The 24,696-nt window shown below is 58.0% G+C and overlaps 1 protein-coding gene across 1 annotated transcript; it reads left to right on the forward strand.

The window, feature by feature from the left end:
* Positions 1–11,899: 11,899 nt before the first annotated feature.
* Positions 11,900–20,129, forward strand: LOC135892270 (carcinoembryonic antigen-related cell adhesion molecule 3-like). The gene is made up of 4 exons (XM_065419970.1): positions 11,900–11,969; positions 13,500–13,871; positions 19,220–19,391; positions 20,117–20,129. The coding sequence occupies exons 1-4, from the start codon at positions 11,900–11,902 to the stop codon at positions 20,127–20,129; spliced, it is 627 nt and encodes a 208-aa protein (XP_065276042.1).
* The last annotated feature ends 4,567 nt before the right edge of the window (positions 20,130–24,696 follow it).

The following is a 24,696-nucleotide window of genomic DNA, read 5'->3' on the forward strand; positions in this document are numbered from 1 at the left end:
TCCTGGGTTCTCTCCCCGGCTCTGGGAGGGGAGTGGGGGCTAGTGGTTAGAGCAGGGGGCTGGGAGCCAGGACTCCTGGGTTCTCTCCCCAGCTCTGGGAGGGGAGTGGGGGCTAGTGGTTAGAGCAGGGGAGCTGCTCCCACCCGTTCCCCACCCAGGGCAGGCTCACAGCCAGGCCCCCATCTCACCCCACACCCCAGGGCCCTTTCACCCAGACCCGGCGTCCCCACAGCTGGGAGCCTCCGTTCGCGCCGCTCCCCAGAACCCCCCCCTCCAGCAGGGGCTGCGGCTCCTGCCAAACAGGGCCTCACCCATGGGTCCCTGGGGCCCGGCTCGGAGCAAACAACAGCCAGGGGCACTGCAGGGCACTGACCTCCAGAGAGAGCCCCACAGCCGGGCCAGCCAGCCCCGGATCAGCCCCCCGGGCCCGTCCTGCCCGGACACGGGGTGTGTTATCCTGCGGGGGAGGGGGGCCCCTCTGATGCCAGAGCTGATGGGGTTAATGAGATGGGGGGCTGGCCCTGCTTGGCAGCTGCGAAAGCTCTGGGGACGGGGCAGGAATGTGCACAAACAGCTGGACTGGGGCAGGGGGGACTGGGGCAGGGGGTGCTGGGGGGGGCGCGGGGTCCGGAAAGGCTGGGGAGCACAGGGGCAGGGGCAGAGGACGCTGGGGGGCTGGACAGGGGGTATTAAGGGGCTGGGGTCTCTCTCTCTAGTGTCTATCCCCCCAGGAAGGGGGTGTCAGAGAGGGAGGGGTTCCTATCCTAGGTGGTTCCAGTAATTGGCGCCTGCCCACAAGCAGCCATAAGCTGCTAGACCCCCCCCCCCCCCTCCGACACACACACTACCTTGGCCAGCCCCACAGCCTGCCCCCCCCCCCCGCCCCAGAGCTGAGATACCCACAGGCCTGGGGCAGAAGCTCACATCCCCATGGCTGGCCGGCCTCCCATCCCCCCATTCGCTGCCCCCCCAGGGGACAACTGCCCCCCCCCCAGTTCCCCAGGCACTGCCCCCCCCAGGGGACGGCTCCCTCCCCCCAGCTCCCCAGGCGCTGCCCCCCCCCGGTGTGCTGTTGACGGCTGCTGTGCCCCCCAAGGCTGTCAGCAGGGGGGCGGGGGGGGCACCGTGAGCAGCTGCTGGCCTTGTGACTCCCAGGGACAGAGGCCCGTGCAGGGAGCCGGGAGCTGTCGGTGCCAGGGCAGCTTGGTGCACACAGCGCTCATTGTACCACCTGCCCGCCCGAGGGGCAGCCCCCACCCCACAGCTCCGTGGGGGAGGGGACCTTGGGTGAGTCCTGCCCAGGGGCGGGAGTCCCTGTCCTGCCCCCCCAGGATCCCAGACTTGGGGGGCAGAGAAACGTCACACGGACAGGTGCGTCTATGCCCAGCGTGCCTGTCTGCGGCCACGGAGCATAGATCATGGGGCAACAAAGGGACCTGGCGCCCCAAGGGAGGCAGGAAAGGGTTACCCCCCCAGTGCACCGACCAGGGAGAGCTAGAAACCCCTCCCCCCACCATAATAAAGAAAGGCCCATGCCCCACACCTCCCCCCAAGCTTACCCACTGTGGCGTGCCCCACTCCCCCCATGACAGCACCCGGCGTGCCACGCCCCATGGCCCCTCTGCCCCCCCACATTCCCCAGCATGATACGCTCCCTTCCCCAGCACCACAACACCTCCAGGGTCAGAGACACCCGGCTGTACCCACCCACACAGCCCCACAACAGCTCGAGGGACACGAGACACCCGGCTGTACCCACCCACACAGCACCACAACACCTCCAGGGTCAGAGACACCTGTCAGACGTGGCTGTACCGCCCCACACAGCCCCACAACACCTCGAGGGACACGAGACACCCGGCTGTACCCACCCACACAGCCCCACAACACCTCGAGGGTCAGAGACACCTGTCAGACGTGGCTGTATACCCCACACAGCCCCAGAAGGAAGAATTTTAGGCCCGATAAAAGAAACCCAACAGAGGCGTCGATGAAGATTTAAGAAGCTACATGGGAACGTCAGGCTCCGAACGCTCTGCCACGGGCCCCTTCGGACCGAGGCCGTTGTGTTGCCGGAGCAGCTGGAACTGGAGGGACACGGCCGATAGTTCAGCCCAGGCCGACTGAGTGGCAGGAATATATCGGACGCGTCTTGCACGGCGCACAGGGCTTGTCTTTTCACTAAAGAGAACGCTCAGGCAACAGAGCTAAGTAACCGCCAGCCAAGGCGCCATCGCTTAGACAAGCCGCTCCAGTAACCATGCGCCCGGTGCCTGCACACACAACTCTCCTACCCACCTTCTTGTGGGGGTGCAGGGCGTAATCCGGCACCGGGACAGGCGCCGCGTGCCGCTCCCGTCACCGTGCGATCTCATTCACTTATCTCTGGCCGGCGTCGGAGCAAGTGAACGAGTCGAACGACTCGACGTCAGTGTGACGAGCTGCCAAAGGAGGACAGAGCCCTGCGAGAGTGGGATGGGACTAACCAATGGCGGAGCGCGCTGACGGACGGATGGCACACGGGGGTGGGCCCGGCTGGCCAGAGGAGCCCAGCGCAGAGTGGCCTGTGGAAGTCACTCGCTGACTGAAGAGAAGCCACCAGCAGTAAGAGTCTTACACAAACGCTGTTGCCCAACGTGTCTTACACCAGCGGGGATGGCACAAGACGACGTGTGCAGAGAGACAATGTTGCAAGAAGCCGCAAAGACGACACCTCGTTTCCTGCTGGCTGATGACGAAGGACCTGGGTTGCTTGGACTGGCCCATGCCAGCGTAGACACATGTGTGGAATGCCCCATGCCGCGCGGCAGGCAATGGAGAGAACACCCCGATCTACCCCCCAGAAGCTGCAGAAGAGAGTTTGGAAACATGGGGATACCGCGTACAGAGAAACTGACCCGTCACCTCTTGTGGCCTCCGGGGAGATGTCAATAAACACTCTCCTGCCACCTTTACCATTGTGCCTTGGAATTCAGCCGGCCCCCGGAACCGTATCCAGGAAAGTTCTGCCGGGGGAGAAACACCCACGTTGCTGCTCTTCAAGAAACACACCGTAGCTCTGGTGGGTCTAGCTGCTTGAGAGACGACTGCCCGGGACGAGCTGGGGGAGGCCTGAGGTTTGTTATTCGGGAGACGCTCTGTCCAAGAGATGCGGGAGTCCGGGAGGTGAACGTGTCACCCTGACGACAGCCCAACTGGTAAAACGAATCATTGGGGACCTGCAGCCAGACAGTCACCTGGGGAGGTGTCAACGCCGGACGCGCAGTTTGCGGGAACAGAACTGATGCAGCTGGAGCTGTGCTAGAGATGTGATGAAGTGGGGTTTTCCCCCTTGTTATGTTGTATGTGAGTCTTACTGTCCTATCCTAATACTGTGTGTGCCTCAGTTTCCCTGTGTACTGCACCAATGCCTAGGCGGTGGGAATTGGGTGTGTGACTTTCGCTGAGGCCCACAGGGCAGGGGAGGCGGCTCAGAGGTCTGCACGTCATAACCTGAGACCCAGGATGGGGATGCCACCAGCTCCGTTACTGACAGCCGGCATGCAAGCCGTTACTGTGGAATGCTGTGTGTGAGAGAGAGAGAGAGACGGGGGGGAGGGTCTGCTGCTGTCTGAACTTACAAGACAGTATGCTGACATGCTCTCAAACCCCCCAAAACCCACTCTCTCTCCCCCCGTCACACTTCACCCCACCCCCCCATATGAAAAGCATGTTGCGGTCACTTGCATGCTGGGATAGCTGCCCATAATGCACCGCTCCTAATGCCACTGCAAGTGCCGCAAATGTGGCCACGCCAGTGCGCTGTCAGCTGTCAGTGTGGACAGACTGCAGCACTTTCCCTACTGCGCTCTACGAAGGCGGGTATAACTCTCAGCGCTCTACAGCAAGAACACCGACATCCAGACAAATGGAGGTACAGAGGCAAAAGGTGACACAGTCTGTGAATATCGTACCAAGACTAGCAGGCTCCCAAAGACGAGGATGGAGCCGCTGCAGATCATGCAAGATGGACTACCCAGAAGAAAAGGCAAAGAGAATTTTAAAACGTGCACACGCATTTCACCGAGTACCCAGCTTTAGTGAGATCTCTTTCATACACGAGCTAGAAGATGCAATAGAGAAGCTCAAACCAAGAATCCCATGGGCTGGACCTCCCCTACGGTTATATGGTGAAGCACTTTGGGAAGAAGGCTAAAGCCGGGTTGTTGGAGTTCATCGACAAATCATGGAGAAAAGGGACGGTCCCTAAATCAGTGGAACTCAGCAGTTACTGTTCTTAAGTCTGGGCTGGATCCGTCTTCTCCAAGCTGCTACCAGCCTGTATCCTCAGCCAGTCACCTCGACAGATAACGGGGCACACGGTCCAATCACGGCTTCTGCGGAGGCTTCCAACAGGAGGGAAGATGAAACTCATCCCAAAGGCAGACGGGCCTCGCACTCAGTTCCAGGCTCCCTGGGAGCCTTCTGCCCGCCTCTCAGTGCCGGATTCCCATCCCAGCCACCCCAATGACCAAGAGGAGTCTGTTTGGATCTCAGCGCAGCGTGTGATAGAGTCTCCGTGAAACTCAGCGAGAGGGGACTCCGTGGCACAACGTACCTCGGGATAGGAGATTTCCTGCAGTACAGGGCAATAACAGGAAGACTAAATGGTACTTTTTCGAAGGCAAGGCCTCAGCGCAGGAGCTCCTTCGGGCTCAGCGTTAACTCCTCTTTTCCTGCTGGACTCCTCTGGACTGGGCGGCCGCGTGACATCACCCGTATGCCTCTGTGCAGGCGAGATCACGCTGTGTGTCAGGCTTGGAAATAGAGGTAGTGGAGAATGAACTGAATGAGGACTTGGAACTGTAACCAGATGAGCAAACGAACAAACTTCAGCTGAATCCAGCAAAACCGTAAGAGGTTCAACGACAGCCTGCAACTGACACTGGATGGAGAAGGTGTTAGCGTTGAGGGCGAGCCGGTATACCTTGAAATGACCTTGGACACGGAACGAAGGTTTGGGCCACAAGTCAGAAAGATGGCAGAACAGACCCGGCCCGGCGGCCGCGGAGCCTCACCCCGCGGCGGACGCAGCGAGCCCCGGGAAGAGCCGTCGGTCCGCGCCGCCAACACGGGCCGGACACCACGAGCCGACGCGCGCGCCGCCCGGACGCCTGGGTCCATTCCCGGCCCGGCCCCCCCGTGCCTCAGTTTACCCGCCGCTGGCCCGCGCCCACCTGTGGCTCCGGCTCCGGCGGCTCCGCCCCGTCAGACCGGCTCCCGCTTCCGGCGGCCGCCGGCCCGGATCGGGCACGTGACGCGCGGCGGCCAATCAGCCGCCACGCCGGTGGCGCCACGTCTGTTACCGGGGTAACCGCCTCGAACCCTCCCCCCCCCGCGCGGCACCGCCCTCGCGCGGTGACCTCTGACCCCACAGGAGCCGTGACGCCTGGGTGTGACCCCAACCCCGACCAGGGCCACGACCTTTGACCTTGAACCCCATGACAAAACCGTCACCTCCTCTGGCCCCACCCCTAGGGCCGCCCCACCCAGACCCTGTGCTGGGAGTGGGGGGCTCCCCTCCCCCTCTCTCCCCCCAGCCCCCGCTGGTCGGGACACCCCAGGCCTCTCCCTCCTCGTGCCCTTGGTTGACCCCAGCCGCCATCACTAGGCTCCAGGGTTAACGCCCCGCGGGGAGAGAAGACGCCCCCCCCGTGCTGCTGCCCCAGGAGCGGGGGAGGGGTTGGTGCAGGGCCCCGGGGGGAGGTGTCAGGGGGTGATTTTGACCCCGGCCGTGGGGTCAGAGGTCAGGGGTGAAGGAGCCGCACACGGACACCAGACGGGAGCGTCCCCTCGAGCTGGGTTTTTATTGACGGGGCGAAAGGCGACGCCCCCCCCCCCGGCTCCGCTCAGGGCCCCGGGGACGGGCAGCTAGAGGGGCAGCAGCAGCCCCTTGGCCAGGCCCTGCTGCCGGCATCGGCTCGGGATCTTGCGGCACCGCTGCCGTCTGCTCCTGTGGTGCTGGCTCCGTCTGCCCCGGCCCTGGGGGTGACGCCCTGCGGAAGAGATGGGGGGGGGCTTAGCAGGGGTGTCTCCTGCCCTTCCCCCAGCTAGACCCCAGGCCCCCTCTCAATGCCAGACCCCAATCCCTGCACCCATCCCAATCTCTAACCTCCTCTCTGCCCTCTATTACCAGACCCCAATCCATCCTCTCTTCCCCTCAGTGTCAGATCCCAATCTCAAACGCTACCTCATCCCCAACCCCATTCTCTGCACCCCGTTACCAGACCCAGTCCCTGCACCCCACCCCATCCTACACTCCATTCTCTGCCCCCCATTACCAGACCCCAATCCATCCTCTCTTCCCCTCAGTGTCAGACCCCAATCTCAACCCCTACCTCATCCCCAACTCCATTCTCTGCACTGTTACCAGACCCCAATCCATCCTCTCTTCCCCTCAGTGTCAGACCCCAATCCTTGCCCCCCTCCACCTCAGTCCTAAACCCCATTCCTTGCACCCTGTGATGAGACTCAAATCCCCTTCCCTCGTTCCCTGATGCCTCTGTCATTACTAGCCCCTAACCCTGACCCCGCCCCATTAGCAGATCCCATTCTCTGGCCTTGCTCCCCCACCCCTGACGCTGGGAGCGGCTCTCACCCCTGCCTTGGCCATGGGGGACGATGCCGTCACAGGGGCACAGCCCATTGTGTCTGGCCCCATCCCCGAGGTCTCCGAGCTGGCGCTGGGATCCCGACCAGCCTGAAATGACAGGAGACATCACATGTGTGTGTGTGTGGCTCCTCCCCCACCCAACTTCACCCCATGGCAGGGGACACTGACCTGAGCACTCACAGAGCCCTGCTCCGGTCGCGCGCCGTCTGACTGGGTTCAGCTCCCCCTCCGCTCCGTGTCCTCCACCTGCGTCAGACAGGAGAAGGGAAGCTAAACGCCCGGTGCTGAGATGCGGCCCCTCTGGGGTGGGGCACAGGGGCCGTTTATACAGGGACCCCTTGCCCGGTGCTGAGGTGCAGCTGGCTCGGGGTGGGGTGTGGGGGCTGGTTATACAGGTACCCCCATCCCCTCTCACCTGGCACACGGGGCGAGCAGGCTGTGATTGTTACAGACAGCAGCAGGAACAGGCACAGGAGTCGGTCCATTTCCGCAGCGCTGTCTTGGGGCTGCCGCAGCCTTTATACCCCAGCGGCTGCCATCCCGGTGCCCATTGGCTGCGGTTTGGCCCAGCGGGGGGGGGACCCATTGTCCTGTCACCCTGACGACTCTGACGGGAACCGAGCAGGAAGGATTAGTGGAGAACGGTGACTTTTGGGCCGATTCCCAGAGTGTGCAGTGCCCCAGGGCTTCCCCATTCCAGAGCCTTCCTGGCACCCCAGGCACCCCCCCAGCTACGGGAAATGAAACCGAGAGCTGGAATAGAACCCAGGAGTCCTGGCCCCCAGACCCACCTGGGTCTAACCCACCAGACCCCACTTCCCTCCCAGAGCCGGGGATAGAACCCAGGAGTCCTGGCTCCCAGCCCCCCTGGGTCTAGCCCACCAGACCCCACTCCCCTCCCAGAGCCGGGGACAGAACCCAGGAGTCCCAGGACACCCTGTTCCCCAGGAGTTGCATTGGGGGAACACAGGGCCTGCTCTGGGGTGAGTGGGGAACCCCGCTAGATGATGCAGGAGGGACACAGCATGAACCCCATGCCCTGGGTGCTGCCATCCCCCCCTCGTGCCCATTGCCCCGCTGGCCGCTGGGTGGCGCTGTGGGACTGTGAGCTCCGGGTGCCCCAGCAGCAGCAGGTTCAGGGGGGTTCCCAGGCTAGGGGTCAGGTGTGCTCCCTGGAGGGGAGCGGTGGGGTGAATCTGAACCCCTGTTCCCCCCTCCCCAGGGCGGGGGACACAGAGCAAATACCCCCCCAGAGGGACACACACACACACACACACACACACACACACACACATGGTCCCGGTGCCACCCGGAGTCTGGGGCCAGCCCCCAGCTGGCGCAGGCTCCTTCAGCGAGGGGTGGGACGACTGCAGGGGGCATGAGGGGCAGTGGGTGACCCAGGGGTGCACTCAGGGGCTAAGGGGGCACCCAGGGGGGCTGGGCTGCCCAGGTGGTGCCTGGGGGGCCTGGGGTCTGCAGAGCTGGGGACACCCAGAGGGCTGGGGGTGGGGTGGCAGGGGCACCCGGGGTTTGGGGCTGGATCCTATTTGTAGCGGGTGAGGTTTGGGCTCAGAGATGTCACGCATTGGGGGTGGGGGGCAGTGCATGGGAACTGAAATGGGAGGAAACCCCCCACCCCTCCGGTTCCCTGGAAACAAAACCCCAGGGCCCCCAGCCGGGGGAGGGTGGAAGATTCTCCCCCCCGCCCAGTGCAGGGCCCCTCCCACCCCAACAGCACCGTGCCCGTGTGTGACTCAGCACAGAACCATCCCAGGCGAGTCTGGGCCTGGGCAGCCTCTGGGTGTCGCTGGGGCACGGGGGCTGCCAGGTACAGCACGAATGTGTGTGTCACAGAGCGCCTAGAGACCCCGCCGGATCGGGGCCCAGCGCGCCATTGGTGCCCAGACCCCGAGCGAGATCAGGGCCCCGTCACGCCTGGCGCTGCTCAGCCCCCGTGACTGAGATCGGGGCCCCATCGCACCAGGCCCTACCCTGGCCAGCCCCCCAGACTGAGATCAGGGCCCCATCGTGCCAGGTCCTGCCCTGCCCAGCCCCCCAGACTGAGATCAGGGCCCCATTGCGCCAGGTCCTGCCCTGCCCGGCCCCCCAGACTGAGATACGGGTGCTACACAGACCCAGACTGGGCGAGTGTCTCTGTGAGTGTGGCCTCCCGTGCTGACACACCTGTGCTGAGTGTGACACTCTGCCGGTCCCATCTGGGCGTGTTTGCACTGGTGCCAGTGCCTGCACCAGCCATAGCGTGCGGGGTCCCCTGAGGGATCCCCGAGCCCCGGCACTGAACATAAGAGCGGCCAGACTGGGTCAGAGCAAAGGTCCATCTAGCCCAGTGTCCTGTCTTTGAAACGTGGCCAGTGCCAGGTGCCCCGATGGGAATGAACAGAACAGGGAACCATCCAGTGATCATCCCCCGTCGCCCATTCCCAGCTCCTGGCAAAGAGAGGTTATGGCACCATCCCTGCCCAGCCTGGCTAATGGCCATTGATGGACCGATCCTCGGTTAGGGGGGAAAGGACTGACAGACAAAGGAGGAGTGTGTGCGTGTTAAGACAAGAGACTCTTGTGCTTTCTGTCTCCCTAGGTTCGACCTCCCTGTCTGGTAGGATTCCTTCTCCTGCAGCGAGGACCCCTCCCGCCCAAAATAATGAGGACCCCAGTCAAGGGAAAATCAAATCAAGTGTATCGAAGGGTTTAGAGCAAAGACCGGGACAAATAAGAAGGGGAATAAACAGCGAAATTGCGCAATACAGTGATTGCCCCCAAACTCAGCCCTACAAACAGATCTATCAAAGCCTTCTTCCCAGATCAAAGCGACGGCGGGCGCGTGGGGCCTCGATCCTTGGGCCCATGGCAAAGCCTCTGGAGAGGAGATCCACGGAGCCCCTTGACGTGCCTGGGGCTCATGGGCGAAAGCAGACGATGCGTTCAGGGGAACAGATGACAAAGGTAAGTGTTGTATTGTATCTTCTGAAAGAACTCAAATGTGAAGTTGCGGAACTATTAACTATGGTTTGTAACCTGTCCTTTAAATCGGCTTCTGTACCCAACGACTGGAAGATAGCTAATGTAACGCCAATATTTAAAAAGGGCTCTAGAGGTGATCCCGGCAATTACAGACCGGTAAGTCTAACGTCAGTACCAGGCAAATTAGTTGAAACAATAGTAAAGAATCAGAGGGGTAGCCGTGTTAGTCTGAATCTGTAAAAAGCAACAGAGGGTCCTGTGGCACCTTTAAGACTAACAGAAGTATTGGGAGCATAAGCTTTCGTGGGTAATAACCTCACTTCTTCAGATGCAAGTGAGGTTCTTACCCACGAAAGCTTATGCTCCCAATACTTCTGTTAGTCTTAAAGGTGCCACAGGACCCTCTGTTGCTTTTTAATAGTAAAGAATAAAATTGTCAGACACATAGAAGAACATAACTTGTTGGGCAAAAGTCAGCGTGGTTTCTGTAAAGGGAAATCGTGTCTTACTAATCTATTAGAGTTCTTTGAAGGGGTCTACAAACATGTGGACAAGAGATCCAGTGGACATAGTGTACTTAGATTTCCAGAAAGCCTTTGACAAGGTCCCTCACCAAAGGCTCTTACGTAAATTAAGCTGTCATGAGATAAGAGGGAAGGTCCTTTCATGGATTGAGAACTGGTTAAAAGACAGGGAACAAAGGGTAGGAATAAATGGTAAATTCTCAGAATGGAGAGGGGTAACTAGTGGTGTTCCCCAAGGGTCAGTCCTAGGACCGATCCTATTCAACTTATTCATAAATGATCTGGAGAAAGGGGTAAACAGTGAGGTGGCAAAGTTTGCAGATGATACTAAACTGCTCAAGATAGTTAAGACCAAAGCAGACTGTGAAGAACTTCAAAAAGATCTCACAAAACTAAGTGATTGGGCAAGAAAATGGCAAATGACATTTAATGTGGATAAATGTAAAGTAATGCACATTGGAAAAAATAACCCCAAGTATACATACAATATGATGAGGGCTAATGTAGCTACAACGAATCAGGAAAGAGATCTTGGAGTCATCGTGGATAGTTCTCTGAAGACGTCCACGCAGTGTGCAGCGGCAGTCAAAAAAGCAAACAGGATGTTAGGAATCATTAAAAAAGGGACAGAGAATAAGACGGAGAATATCTTATTGCCCTTATATAAATCCATGGTACGCCCACATCTTGAATACTGCGTACGGATGTGGTCTCTTCATCTCAAAAAAGATATACTGGCATTAGAAAAGGTTCAGAGAAGGGCAACTAAAATGATTAGGGGTTTGGAACTGGTCCAATATGAGGAGAGATTAAAGAGGTTAGGACTTTTCATCTTGGAAAAGAGGAGACTAAGGGGGGATATGATAGAGGTCTATAAAATCATGAGTGGTGTGGAGAAAGTGAATAAGGAAAAGTTATTTACTTGTTCCCATAATACAAGAACTAGGGATCACCAAATGAAATTAATGGGCAGCAGGTTTAAAACAAATAAAAGGAAGTTCTTCTTCACACAGCGCACAGTCAACTTGTGGAACTCCTTGCCTGAGGAGGTTGTGAAGGCTAGGACTATAACAGGGTTTAAAAGAGAACTGGATAAATTCATGGAGGTTGGAATGGCTATCAGCCAGGATGGGTGAGGAATGGTGTCCCTAGCCTCTGTTTGTCAGAGGGTGGAGATGGATGGCAGGAGAGAGATCACTTGATCATTACCTGTTAGGTTCACTCCCTCTGGGGCACCTGGCATTGGCCACTGTCGGCAGACAGGATACTGGGCTGGATGGACCCGTGGTCTGACCCAGTCCGGCCGTTCTTATGTTCTCCTGCTCCCTTTGCTCTGCCGGTGAGGAAGCAGGTGGAGTCAGACCCCTCGCCCGTCTATCGCTAGGACGGACAGACGCCTGCAGGGAAGACCCGTGCCCTGTGCCCGTCCCTGGCTGCACTCGCATGGGCGGCCCGGAGGCCATGTTCGGGGCAGCCTTTAGACACTGGCCCGGGAAACCCCGTAGAAAAGGTGGGAAGCCCCTTCTGGGAAACCCCGTCGGGCAAACCGGCTCTGACTGGACGTTGTTTACCAGGCCAGGGGCAATGAAAAGAGCGGGAAACTGACCCAGCGCTCGGCCCCACGCACAGCCCGAGACCCCGCAGCGGCCACAGCCCCCCAGAGAACCCAGGCGTCCGGCCGGGCCCCCGTCCTCAGCTCCCCACGGCCAGGGCCGGCAGCCGCCCCGGGCAGGGCAGGGCCATGGGGCGTCGGCCGGGGGGCAGGGACCCCCCCGCATGGGGCGGCCCCTGGACAGGGCTGCTGCTGGCAGGTGGGGGCCAGGCACGGGGGGGCAGGTTTGGGGAGCGGGGGGTCCCCCCTCAGGGGGGCTAGTCCCAGGATCGGGCCCCTGCGGCCCCCCAGGAGCCAGCCCCCGCCCCATCTACCGGACAGCTGGGGCCGGGGGGGGGGGGGGGGCGAGTGTGAATTGTTGTGTGGTGGGACCCCGGCCTCAGGGACAGCGACCACCCGCCTGTACCTGCCTCCTGCCTGTATCCATCCCCACACCTGTATCTATCTATCTATCCCCATCCACCCCCTCTATCTATCTATCTATCTATCTATCTATCTATCTATCTATCTATCTATCCCCATACACCCCCCCTCTCTAGCTATCTATCTATCTATCTATCTATCTATCCCCATACACCCCCCTCTATCTATCTATCTATCTATCTATCTATCTATCCCCATCCACCCCCTCTATCTATCTATCTATCTATCTATCTATCTATCTATCTATCTATCCCCATACACCCCCCCTCTCTATCTATCTATCTATCTATCTATCTATCTATCTATCTATCTATCTATCTATCTATCTATCCGCATCCACCCCATCTATCTATCTATCTATCTATCTATCTATCTATCTATCTATCTATCTATCTATCCCCATACACCCCCCCTCTCTATCTATCTATCTATCTATCTATCTATCTATCTATCCCCATACACCCCCCTCTATCTATCTATCTATCTATCTATCTATCTATCTATCTATCTATCTATCTATCTATCTATCTATCCGCATCCACCCCATCTATCTATCTATCTATCTATCTATCTATCTATCTATCCCCATACACCCCCCCTCTCTATCTATCTATCTATCTATCTATCTATCTATCTATCTATCTATCTATCTATCTATCTATCTATCCCCATACACCCCCCTCTATCTATCTATCTATCTATCTATCTATCTATCTATCTATCTATCCCCATCCACCCCATCTATCTATCTATCTATCTATCTATCTATCTATCTATCCCCATACACTCTATCTATCTATCTGTCTCTCTCCCCAGGCCCAGCCCCACAGTGGTGTCAGTGGGAGGATATTGTGTCCCATAGAGCAGCTCCGATTTACACCCTCCGGGCTCTGGCACTGGGCGTTTTCTCACCAGACTTCCCTGCCCGTAGCTGTGTCCCAGGGGGCTCCCCACGCTGCGCTCATCCCCTCTCTTTCCTGTCCCAGTGGGATGGGGGGGCCTCCAGCCCCCACTTACCCCGCACTCTAACCCCACCCTGACCTGGGGGTGTCAGAGCCGGGGGAGATCACATGTTTGACTCTCTGAGCGGCTTTGGTGATACCCCCCGTCTCCATGGGGAGCGACAGCTGGAGCTCGGCCCAGACCGGCCCAGAGTCTGCCCCGTGCCCCGTGCTCTCTGGCTGGGTGTAGCCGCGCGGCTGGTCCCCCCTGGCCGGGTGCTCGCTGGTCGCGTCCCCCCAGGTCCCGACTGACCCCCCGCTCCCTTTCCTCTCGCTGCCCAACTGAGACTCTCCTTTCCCCGCAGCCTCCGTCCTGGGCTCCTGCCTCCAGCTGGCCCCAGCCCAGACACCAGTGACCATCGTCATCACCCCGCCGAGCCCCGTGGTGGGAGGGGATGTCAGCCTGGCCCCGCAGCCACCGCCAGAGAACTTCCTGTACTGCAGCTGGTTCCGATCAGCGACCGTGACTGATGGAAACAGCCTGATCCTCAGTTACTTCCAATATCCAAACCCCAATCAGACCAACGGCTCGGCCCACACGGGGCGGGAGACATTGGGGCCGGGCTGCGCCCTGAACATCGCGGGGTTAACACTCAATGACACCGGGAACTACACGGTGCTGATACCTACCGCCACTAACCCTGTCCGCTCCATCACGGTGGTTCTGCGCGTCTCTGGTAAGTGCCAACCCCAGGACCTGCGCTGATCCCAGGCCGTGTCCACCCCCACAACCTCCGTCCCACTGGGCGTCTCCCCCAGGGATGAGCCTGGCTGGGACATGGGGGGAACCTGCCCCCAAACACAGACACCGTGGGGTAGCATGGGACTCCCTGCCCCCTGCTTCTCCTGGGAGATGGTGCCCCCCAGAAATGTGGGGCCCTGGGTCCCCCCATCCTGCCATTACCCCCCTGGCTCTGGCTCTCCCTGGCAGTGCCAGCAGTGTGGGATTGAGCCTGACTGGGCATAGGGGGATCCCTGGGCTTCCCAGCACCCACCAGAGCCTGCCGTTCCCACCAGTGCCCGTTCAGGGTCTGGGGTGACATGGATTTGCTGGGTCCCAGCTCGGTTCCTGGCCCCTGAGTGGGATCCAGCCCCTCACTGGCAGCCGCAGCAAAGGGGCCAAGGGCTGGGCCAGAGACCCTGAGATCCCCTGGGGTTTGGGGCACACACTGGTGAGGGGGGCTGTGTGTTGTGGGGGGAGCTCTCCCTCATGCCGCCTGCATCGACCCTGCTCTGGGCACGGAGGAGTCAGGCTCCGGGGGCCCAGTCCCCTCGGCCTCTCTGGTGCCCCCAGGGTCTCTGGTGCCCCCAGCCTGTCCTGGTGTCTGCAGTGTCCCCTGCCTCTCCCAGCCCCTCCAGCTCCCCATGGTGTCCCTGGCACCCCCCCATCCCATCCTGGTATCCCAGTGCCCTCCCACCCCACTGCCTCCTGCCCACCACGGCCTCTCCGGGCCCCCCTAGTGTCTCCCCCCATCCCGGCATCTCTGCCTTGCCAGCCCGAGTGAGCATTAACCTGCCTGGGGAGAAGCGTCTCCATGGCAGAGCTGGGTCGTGCTGCCCCGGGGAGCTGGCACTGGCAGCTCTGCCCGGGGAAGGACGGGCTGCAGGCAGGGGGTGGGGGTGGGGAACGGGGACAGGCAGCACCATCCCAACCCCTGTTCATGGAGCTCTGGGACGTGGCCCCCGGCGCTGGGGGGAGGGAAACGGCTGGTGCTGGGGGGCAGTGGAGGGGGGGTTGCTCCAGGGATGGCAGCGGGGTCCATGCTGGGTGTGGGGAGAGGGTGTCCCATGCTGTGGGGGTGAGAGTCTGGATTGGGGAAGGGTGTCTGTGCTGGGGGTTCGGACGCACATCTGTGCCAGGAAGTGCCCCCCTCCCTGTCTGTGATAAGTGCTGCTGTGACACCCGCTCTTGAGCGCTGGGATATTTGGGGGGCAGATTCACCCCTTCTCCCTCTGGCTCCGTTGGGAGCTGGGCCTGTCCGGGACGCAACCCCAGCCCCATCCATGTGTCCTCACCTGGGGCCAGGATCGGGCCACCGGGGCTTGAGATCAAGGTTCTGTATTCGGCTGGTGGTTCCCTCCCCAGACACTGGGACCCCCCACACCCTCTGCATCCCCAGGTGTCTATGGGCTGCTGTCCCCTGTCTCTAGCACACCCTGCTCCCCTGCCACTGGTGTCCAACTTGCAGTGCGATCAGTGCAAAAATCTTCGCACACCCTAGTGCAAACCCCACCCCCGGCTCTCACCGTGTGATTCTCGGCCCTGTTTGCGGGCAGGAGCACGCTCACTGGACCTGATCCTGGTCCCACTTGCCCCAGTCCAGCGCTGCTGCCCAGTCCCCAGTGGGAGTGCGGGCGGGATCGGGAGATTGATGGGGGCTATGGGACAGAGGTCTGGGGTGCAGGAGCCCGTTGCCCCCCGGTCTCCCATAGAGCCAGTGCCCGTCGCTGTTGGGATGCCAGGAGCTGCGGTCACCTTGTGCCTCAATTTCTAGGGGCCCGTGGGGCCTGCTTGTGTTTTCCACCCCCCCCCCCACACACACACGGTAACTGGGGGCAGAGGGACCCTGCTGCTATGGATGACGGGGGACCCCTGGGAGCTCTGGGGGGTGTCTGCCAGGCCGCCCCATCCCTGGCTAATCACCCTGGGGCCCGTTCCCAGCGGCTCCTTGCCCAGGGAAGTGGCCGCAGAAGGAAGATGTCTCTGCGCAGTCGGCCCATCTGACATCAGAGGGGGGCAGGGGGGTGAAGGCTCTTGCGTGTCCCTGTGCGGATCCTGAGATAGATTCATAGATTCTAGGACAGGAAGGGACCTCGAGAGGTCATCGAGTCCAGTCCCCTGCCCGCATGGCAGGACCAAATACTGTCTAGACCATCCCTGATAGACATTTATCTAACCTACTCTTAAATATCTCCAGAGATGGAGATTCCACAACCTCCCTAGGCAATTTATTCCAGTGTTTAACCACCCTGACAGTTAGGAACTTTTTCCTAATGTCCAACCTAGACCTCCCTTGCTGCAGTTTAAGCCCATTGCTTCTTGTTCTATCCTTAGAGGCTAAGGTGAACAAGTTTTCTCCCTCCTCCTTATGACACCCTTTTAGATACCTGAAAACTGCTATCATGTCCCCTCTCAGTCTTCTCTTTTCCAAACTAAACAAACCCAATTCTTTCAGTCTTCCTTCATAGGTCATGTTCTCAAGACCTTTAATCATTCTTGTTGCTCTTCTCTGGACCCTTTCCAATTTCTCCACATCTTTCTTGAAATGCGGTGCCCAGAACTGGACACAATACTCCAGCTGAGGCCTAACCAGAGCAGAGTAAAGCGGAAGAATGACTTCTCGTGTCTTGCTCACAACACACCTGTTAATACATCCCAGAATCATGTTTGCTTTTTTTGCAACAGCATCACACTGTTGACTCATATTTAGCTTGTGGTCCACTATAACCCCTAGATCCCTTTCTGCCGTACTCCTTCCTAGACAGTCTCTTCCCATTCTGTATGTGTGAAACTGATTTTTTCTTCCTAAGTGGAGCACTTTGCATTTGTCTTTGTTAAACTTCATCCTGTTTAACTCAGACCATTTCTCCAATTTGTCCAGATCATTTTGAATTATGACCCTGTCCTCCAAAGCAGTTGCAATCCCTCCCAGTTTGGTATCATCCGCAAACTTAATAAGCGTACTTTCTATGCCAATATCTAAGTCGTTAATGAAGATATTGAACAGAGCCGGTCCCAAAACAGACCCCTGCGGAACCCCACTCGTTATGCCTTTCCAGCAGGATTGGGAACCATTAATAACAACTCTCTGAGTACGGTTATCCAGCCAGTTATGCACCCACCTTATAGTAGCCCCATCTAAATTGTATTTGCCTAGTTTATCGATAAGAATATCATGCGAGACCGTATCAAATGCCTTACTAAAGTCCAGGTATACCACATCCACAGCTTCTCCCTTATCCACAACACTCGTTACCCTATCAAAGAAAGCTATCAGATTGGTTTGACATGATTTGTTCTTTACAAATCCATGCTGGCTGTTCCCTATCACCTTACCACCTTCCAAGTGTTTGCAGATGATTTCCTTAATTACTTGCTCCATTATCTTCCCTGGCACAGAAGTTAAACTAACTGGTCTGTAGTTTCCTGGGTTGTTTTTATTTCCCTTTTTATAGATGGGCACTATATTTGCCCTTTTCCAGTCTTCTGGAATCTCTCCCGTCTCCCATGATTTACCAAAGATAATAGCTAGAGGCTCAGATACCTCCTGTATTAGCTCCTTGAGTATTCTAGGATGCATTTCATCAGGCCCTGGTGACTTGCAGGCATCTAACTTTTCTAAGTGATTTTTAACTTGTTCTTTTTTTATTTTACCTGCTAAACCTACCCCCTTCCCATTAGCATTCACTATGTTAGTCATTCCTTCAGACTTCTCGGTGAAGACCGAAACTAAGAAGTCATTAAGCATCTCTGCCATTTCCAAGTTTCCTGTTACTGTTTCTCCCTCTTCACTAAGCAGTGGGCCTACCCTGTCTTTGGTCTTCCTCTTGCTTCTAATGTATTGATAAAAAGTCTTCTTGTTTCCCTTTATTCCTGTAGCTAGTTTGAGGTCATTTTGTGCCTTTGCCTTTCTAATCTTGCCCCTGCATTCCTGTGTTGTTTGCCTATATTCATCCTTTATAATCTGTCCTAGTTTCCATTTTTTATATGACTCCTTTTTATTTTTTAGATCATGCAAGATCTCGTGGTTAAGCCAAGGTGGTCTTTTGCCACTTTTTCTATCTTTCCTAACCAGCGGAATAGCTTGCTTTTGGGCCCTTAATAGTGTCCCTTTGAAAAACTGCCAACTCTCCTCAGTTGTTTTTCCCCTCAGTCTTGATTCCCATGGGACCTTACCTATCAGCTCTCTGAGCTTACCAAAATCCGCCTTCCTAAAATCCATTGTCTTTTGCTGTTCTCCCTTCTACCCTTCCTTAGAATTGCAAACTCTATGATTTCATGATCACTTTCACCCAAGCTGCCTTCTACTTTCAAATTCTCAACGAGTTCCTCCCTATTTGTTAAAATCAAGTCTAGAACAGCTTCCCCCCTAGTAGCTTTTTCAACCTTCTGAAATAAAAAGTTGTCTGCAATGCAGTCCAAGAATTTGTTGGATAGTCTGTGCCCCGCTGTGTTATTTTCCCAACATATATCCGGATAGTTGAAGTCCCCCATCACCACCAAATCTTGGGCTTTGGATGATTTTGTTAGTTGTTTAAAAAAAGCCTCATCCACCTCTTCCACCTGGTTAGGTGGCCTGTAGTAGACTCCTAGCATGACATCACCCTTGTTTTTTACCCCTTTTAGCCTAACCCAGAGACTCTCAACACTTCCATCTCCTATGTCCATCTTTACCTCAGTCCAAGTGTGTACATTTTTAATATATAAGGCAACACCTCCTCCCTTTTTCCCCTGTCTATCCTTCCTGAGCAAGCTGAACCCATCCACACCAACATTCCAATCATGTGTATTATCCCACCAAGTTTCAGTGATGCCAACAATGTCATAGTTGTATTTATTTATTAGCACTTCCAGTTCTTCCTGCTTATTACCCATACTTCTCGCATTTGTATATAGGCATCTAAGATACTGGTTTGATCTTTCCTCCCAGTTTTGTCCTGACCCTCCTTTCTCTCTGCCAATATAGCCCACACTCCCTCTCGTTTCCGACCCATCTCCCAGGTCTCCATGTTCCCCACTTACCTGCGGGCTTTGCTCACCTGGTGCAAGGGCGGCTGGACTCCTCGTGCCAGGTGCTGGAGGGGCGAGAGCACTGCCCCCCCCCCCCAGCCCCCTGTCTCGTCCACCCCTTCTGCCCGCAGAGGAGCTGGTGCTGCCCGAGGTGGGGTGCGCAGCCCCTGCCCGGTGGAGTTCGCTGACACTGTAGCTCTCGTCTGCGTGGGGCTTGGCCGGGGGGGAAGGTCTTCACTGGACTCCCTGATACACCCCCCCTTTCTCCCTTTTCTCCTCCGAAATCTCTTCCAGAGCCAACTTCACCCCCAGGCCTGCCACCCGGAACCATCGTCGGGATCGTCATCGGGTCGCTGGCCGGGGCGGCGCTGCTCGGGGGCCTGCTCTACTTCCTGCTCTGCAAAATTGGAGGGGAACGGCTCAGGGGACCGGGGGCCCCTAGCGCTGGGGGCTGCCCCGAGCCCTGGTGAGTAGGGGGGTTGGGAGCTGCCCCTGGGTGCTGGAGGGGGTCGGTCTCTCTGCCCCCCAGCCCCATGTCTCTGCACTTCAGGGTCTCTGCTTGTCGCTCGCTCTGTGGTGAAGGGTCCTTCCACCTCTCTGCCCCCCAGGATGGGATCTCGCCCCACACGCCTCTTGGAAACAGTGTCAGGTCTCCCAGGGAACAATCCCTGCCCAGGCTGGCACCCAGCGCCCTGAGCCACCCCAGAGCTACCCATCCCCACAGGGAGAGCCAGGGGCTGAGTCTGGGGCACATCCTAGGGGGGAGCAGCCCCCATTGTGGGAGTCTGGGGGGAAGAAGCAAGAGAAAGAGAGGGGGAGTGTGGGGGGAGAGGGAGGGAGGGATGGGTATGTGTAGGGGAGGATGAATGGACATGGGGTTGGTTGGGTGGCTGGATAGAGTGGGGGGAATGAATGGGTGTGTGGGGAGGGATGGACATGGGTTTGGGTGGGTGTGGGACAGATGGGTGCATGTGGGGGGTGGATGGATAGAGAGGTGGGGGGGATGGATGGCTGTGGGGTTCGGTAGGTGTGTGTGTGGGGATGGAAGGCCTGTGGGGAGGCGAGGGGAGGGGGGACAGGTCTGCAGTTTTGAGGAAGCCGGCTGGTTGCTGCCCCCCGTCCCTGGTGTGGGGGGTGGCCAATTCCCTCCTCCCCCCCACCGCCATCACGCGGAGTCTGCTGTTTCCCCAGGGGGCCCAAGTAGCGCCCACCCATCGGAGGCCAGCCCCGCCCCTCGCAGCTGCATGCCATGTGCCGTGTGGGCGGGGCCTGTGAGCCGTGTGGGCGGGGCCTGCAAGCCACATGGCTGCACCGTTGCTAGTGCTGCTGCCGCTCCCCCATGCCAAAGAGTGATGGACGGCCACGGCCAGGGGCATGATGGGAAACTCCCCGGCCAGACAGGAAGTGACATCGCGGCCGCGCCAGCCCCAGTTTCCAGGAGCCCATCTGGGATTCTCTTCCCCCGGGCTGGGTCCTGGATCCCCCGTCGCTGCTCTGGGCTGTGGGTGTCACGGGCTCTGGGTGCCCCCCCACCCCCGGTGCTGGGAACTCTGGGGGCAACCGCAGAGATGGGGCGAGGGGTCACTTGGGCCTGGGATTCCCTGCTTATCAAAACCCCCCCAACCCCTTCCATCCCTCAACCCCCACTTGCTCCCCTCCCTCCCCAACCCGCACAGCTGGTGCTAGGAACCTGGGGCAGCACCGGGGAGACACAGGCTGGGGTCACGTGGCCAAGGGGTTCCCTACTTATTCCCTCCCCATCCCCCCCGCTCACCCTTCCCCTGCCCCGCACCCCCCAGGTTCCACCCTGAGGATCCCTGCTGAGCCCTTGGGGGCCACGCCGGCTGCAGCCACTAACCCAGCTGGTGCTTTTCCTGCTGCCACTAACTCCGCACGGGCCCTGCTGTCCCCGGGGAGGGGGGTGTCAATGCTTGGCGGGGGGGGGCCTGCACCCCGGACTGTCGTGTTTCTAACCCCGTCTGTCTCCTGTCTCTGTCCTTCAGACCAGGGCGTCGGTGACAATACACCTACCTTGGTAAGGAGCCTTTGTATCCGGCCACAGGACTCCTGGGTTCTATCCTGCTGGTGGGAGGGGAGGGAAGCGGGGGGGGGGGGGGGTGTAACGATGCTGGTTCTGGCGGGACCCAGTATCAGCACCAGTGCCACTTGTTATGGGGACGAATGGTTATGAAAACCAATACCCCAGTAAAAGAAAAAAGGTTCTCCCGATCCCAAAGGACCAAGCCCCAGACCCAGGTCACTATACAAGTCAGATCTTACCCACAAGTCACGCTGTTGCCAATCCTTGAGAATCTAAAATCTAAAGGTTTATTCATAAAAGGAAAAAGATCTGGATGAGAGCTAGAATTGGTTACATGGAATCAATGACATCCAGTAATGGCCAAGTTCTTGGTTCAGGCTTGTAGCAGCGATAGAACAAACTGCAGGTTCAAATCAAGTCTCTGGAATACAAACATCCCCAGCTGGGATGGGTCCTTCAGTCTTTTGTTTAGAGTTTCCATTTATAGCAAAGTCCCTCCAGGGGTCAGAAGCAGGATTGAAGACAAGATGGAGGAGCTGCCGCAGCCTTTTACGGTCTCTTGCCCTGTGGGCTCTGCTGTCTTTGTCCCAAGGAGAAGCCGCCCAGCACATGGCCTGGAAAAACCTCCGAGTCTGTCCCTAGGCCTGGCCCTGCCTTGCTGAGTCACCAGGTGTCTCTGCTTCTCTCAGTGGGTCGGTTGTGGAGCTGATGGGCATTAATGGGCCATCGAGCAGGCTAGGCAGAGCTGACACCGACTGGGGTGTCCCCCAGAAGCAGAGCCCAAGTGTGAAATACAGACAGGACAGAGCCGATACTTATAACTTTAAATACAAAAATGATCCCTGCACCCAGACAGCATCATCATACCCAGCAACCAGAACCTTGTCATAGACACCTTATTTGACCCCCTTTCTACAAGATTTGGTGCCACTGCAGGCCCTTGGTTGCAACAATGATCTATACGGTCCCAGCTTATGTCAATAACGTCACAGGGGGGCTGGGAGCCAGGACTCCTGGGTTCTGTCTCTGGCCCCGGCAGGGGAGTTGGGGCTGGTGGGTTAGAGCAGGGGGGGGCTGGGAGCCAGGACTCCTGGGTTCACTCCCAGGTGCAGTCCTTGATCTGGTTTTCCTGTCTTCCAGGGTGACGAGGACATTCAGAATTGTACACTTGCTTCACCGCAGGAGACCAGAAGCCGCCGCCCGGGCCCCAGCCCCCTCCCCCCCCCCCCCACCCCGGGGAGCAGCACCGTCTACTCGGAAATAAAAAAGAAATGTCTGTGATTTGCTTGAGACTCTCGGGAATCACTGCACCCCCACCCCCCCACACACACACCGCCCAGGGGAGCTTCTGCAGCACCCCCCCCAATGCAGCACTCGCTGGGGGGCAGCTCTGATCCCACCTACCCCCTACCCACACCTAGGGTGACCAGACAGCAAGTGTGAAAAATCGGGATGGGGGTGGGGGGTAATAGGTTCCTATATAAGAAAAAGCCCCCAAAATCGGGACTGTCCCTATAAAATCGGGACATCTGGTCACCCTACCCACACCTACCCCCTCCCCACCATGCAGGGTCACTGTCCACTGGGCACAATGAGTGTGATACCCTCCCCAGGTGAGGGCTGTCAGGACTTCTGAGGGGCGAGGGGTGGGGGAGGTCTAGTGGTTAGAGCAGGGGGCTGGGAGCCTGGGAGCTCCTGGTCCCGCCCTTGCATGGTGACCTCTGACCCCACAGGAGCCGTGACCCCTAGGTGTGACCCTAACACCTACCAGGGCTACGATCTTTGACCCTGGGTCACTGGCCCCGACCTCCAACCTTTAACCCCACCATTGGCAAAATCACCACATCTCAGTGTCACCTCCTCCTGCAGAACGGTGACTTTTGGGCCGATTCCCAGAGCCCCCAGACCCCTGGGTCCAACCCACCCTGTTCCCCAGGAGTTGCATTGGGGGAACACAGGGCCTGCTCTGGGGTGAGATGGGGAACCCCGCTAGATGATGCAGGAGGGACACAGCATGAACCCCATGCCCTGGGTGCTGCGATCCCCCCCTCGTGCCCATTCCCCCGCTGGCCGTGGGGTGTCGCTGTGGGACTGTGAGCTCCGGGTGCCCCAGCAGCAGCAAGTTCAGGGGGGTTCCCAGGCTAGGAGTCAGCTCTGCTCCCTGGAGGGGAGCAGTGGGGTGGATCTGAACCCCTGTTCCCCCTCCCCAGGGCAGGGGACACAGAGCAAATACCCTCCAGAGGGACACACACACTGTCCCGGTGCCACCCGGAGTCTGGGGCCTGCCCCCGTTGTGCTGTGCATTGCACTGACTTAATTACTTCTTTGTTTCGGTCTTCACCGAGAAGTCTGAAGGAATGACTAACATAGTGAATGCTAATGGGAAGGGGGTAGGTTTAGAAGATAAAATAAAAAAGAACAAGTTAAAAATCACTTAGAAAAGTTAGATGCCTGCAAGTCACCAGGGCCTGATGAAATGCATCCTAGAATACTCAAGGAGCTAATAGAGGAGGTATCTGAGCCTCTAGCTATTATCTTTGGAAAATCATGGGAGACGGGAGAGATTCCAGAAGACTGGAAAAGGGCAAATGTAGTGCCCATCTATAAAAAGGGAAATAAAAACAACCCAGGAAACTACAGACCAGTTAGTTTAACTTCTGTGCCAGGGAAGATAATGGAGCAAGTAATTAAGGAAATCATCTGCAAACACTTGGAAGGTGATAAGGAATAGCCAGCATGGATTTTGTGGCAAATTGCTGGCACTACTAAGATGGGTCTTGCACTCTCTCTTCTTGGGGGGGTTCAGGGCACCATTTCTTGCCCCTGAACTGGGGTATTAACTGCCCCACTAGTGTCCTAGAGGAGGGGAGTGGAGAAGGAGGAACCTGGGCCCGCCCTCTACTCCAGGTCCCAGCCCAGGGGCCCTAGGGATAGCGGTAAACTACTTGAACTAGCGGTTCCTTCCCCTGGGCTACTTCCCTCTCCTGCCCTTCAGCTTGTGGGGGCTTCCTGCCCTCCCTCTGCACAAGCCAGGTGCCCCTGTACCTAGGGTCTTGGTGGTTTTAGCCCACCACAGCACTTCTCCAAACTATTCTCTGCTCCAACACCTCCAAACTGCTCTGTAGGAGTGTGAACTCATCCCTGCGGCGCCTCCTCCTGGTGACTCTGGGAATTAGCTCCGGAGCGCCCTCTGCAGGCCGGTGATCCGCCTGTCCTCTGGCCCCCTGTGTCCCTCCCTGTCCTTTTACCTGGGGTGCTGCCCCCTGGCAGTAACCCCTCAGTCTTAGTGTCTCCCCTCCCCAGGGACCCCCCACCCGCTATTCCCACCTCACCTCAGTATACGGCTACTGCCCGTTATCGTCTAGCCCCGCGCCCTGGGGCAGACTGCAGTATCAGCCACTCATCACTAGCAAGGGGGGTTTGGACCTGCTGCCTTGGCCTACCCCTGGGCTGCCCTCTGCAACCCCCAGTACCCCTTGGCCTTCTGCTAGGCCACAGCCTGGGGCTTTCCAGGCTGGGGCTCCCCAGCCTGTCCCCAGCCCTGCTCCACTCAGGTGCCCTGTCTCTGCTCCCTGCAGCCAGGCCCTTCTCTCTCTGAAGGCAGAGAGAGACTGAGTCCTTGCTCCTGGCTCCCAGACTTTATAGGGCCCGCTGGGCCCTGATTGGGGTGTGGCCCAGCTGCGGCTGCTTCCCCAATCAGCCCAGTAGCTGCTTTTACCCCTGCAGCCCC

The sequence above is a fragment of the Emys orbicularis genome, chromosome 20 (genome assembly GCF_028017835.1).
Source record: "Emys orbicularis isolate rEmyOrb1 chromosome 20, rEmyOrb1.hap1, whole genome shotgun sequence".
Classification (NCBI taxonomy): domain Eukaryota; kingdom Metazoa; phylum Chordata; order Testudines; family Emydidae; genus Emys; species Emys orbicularis.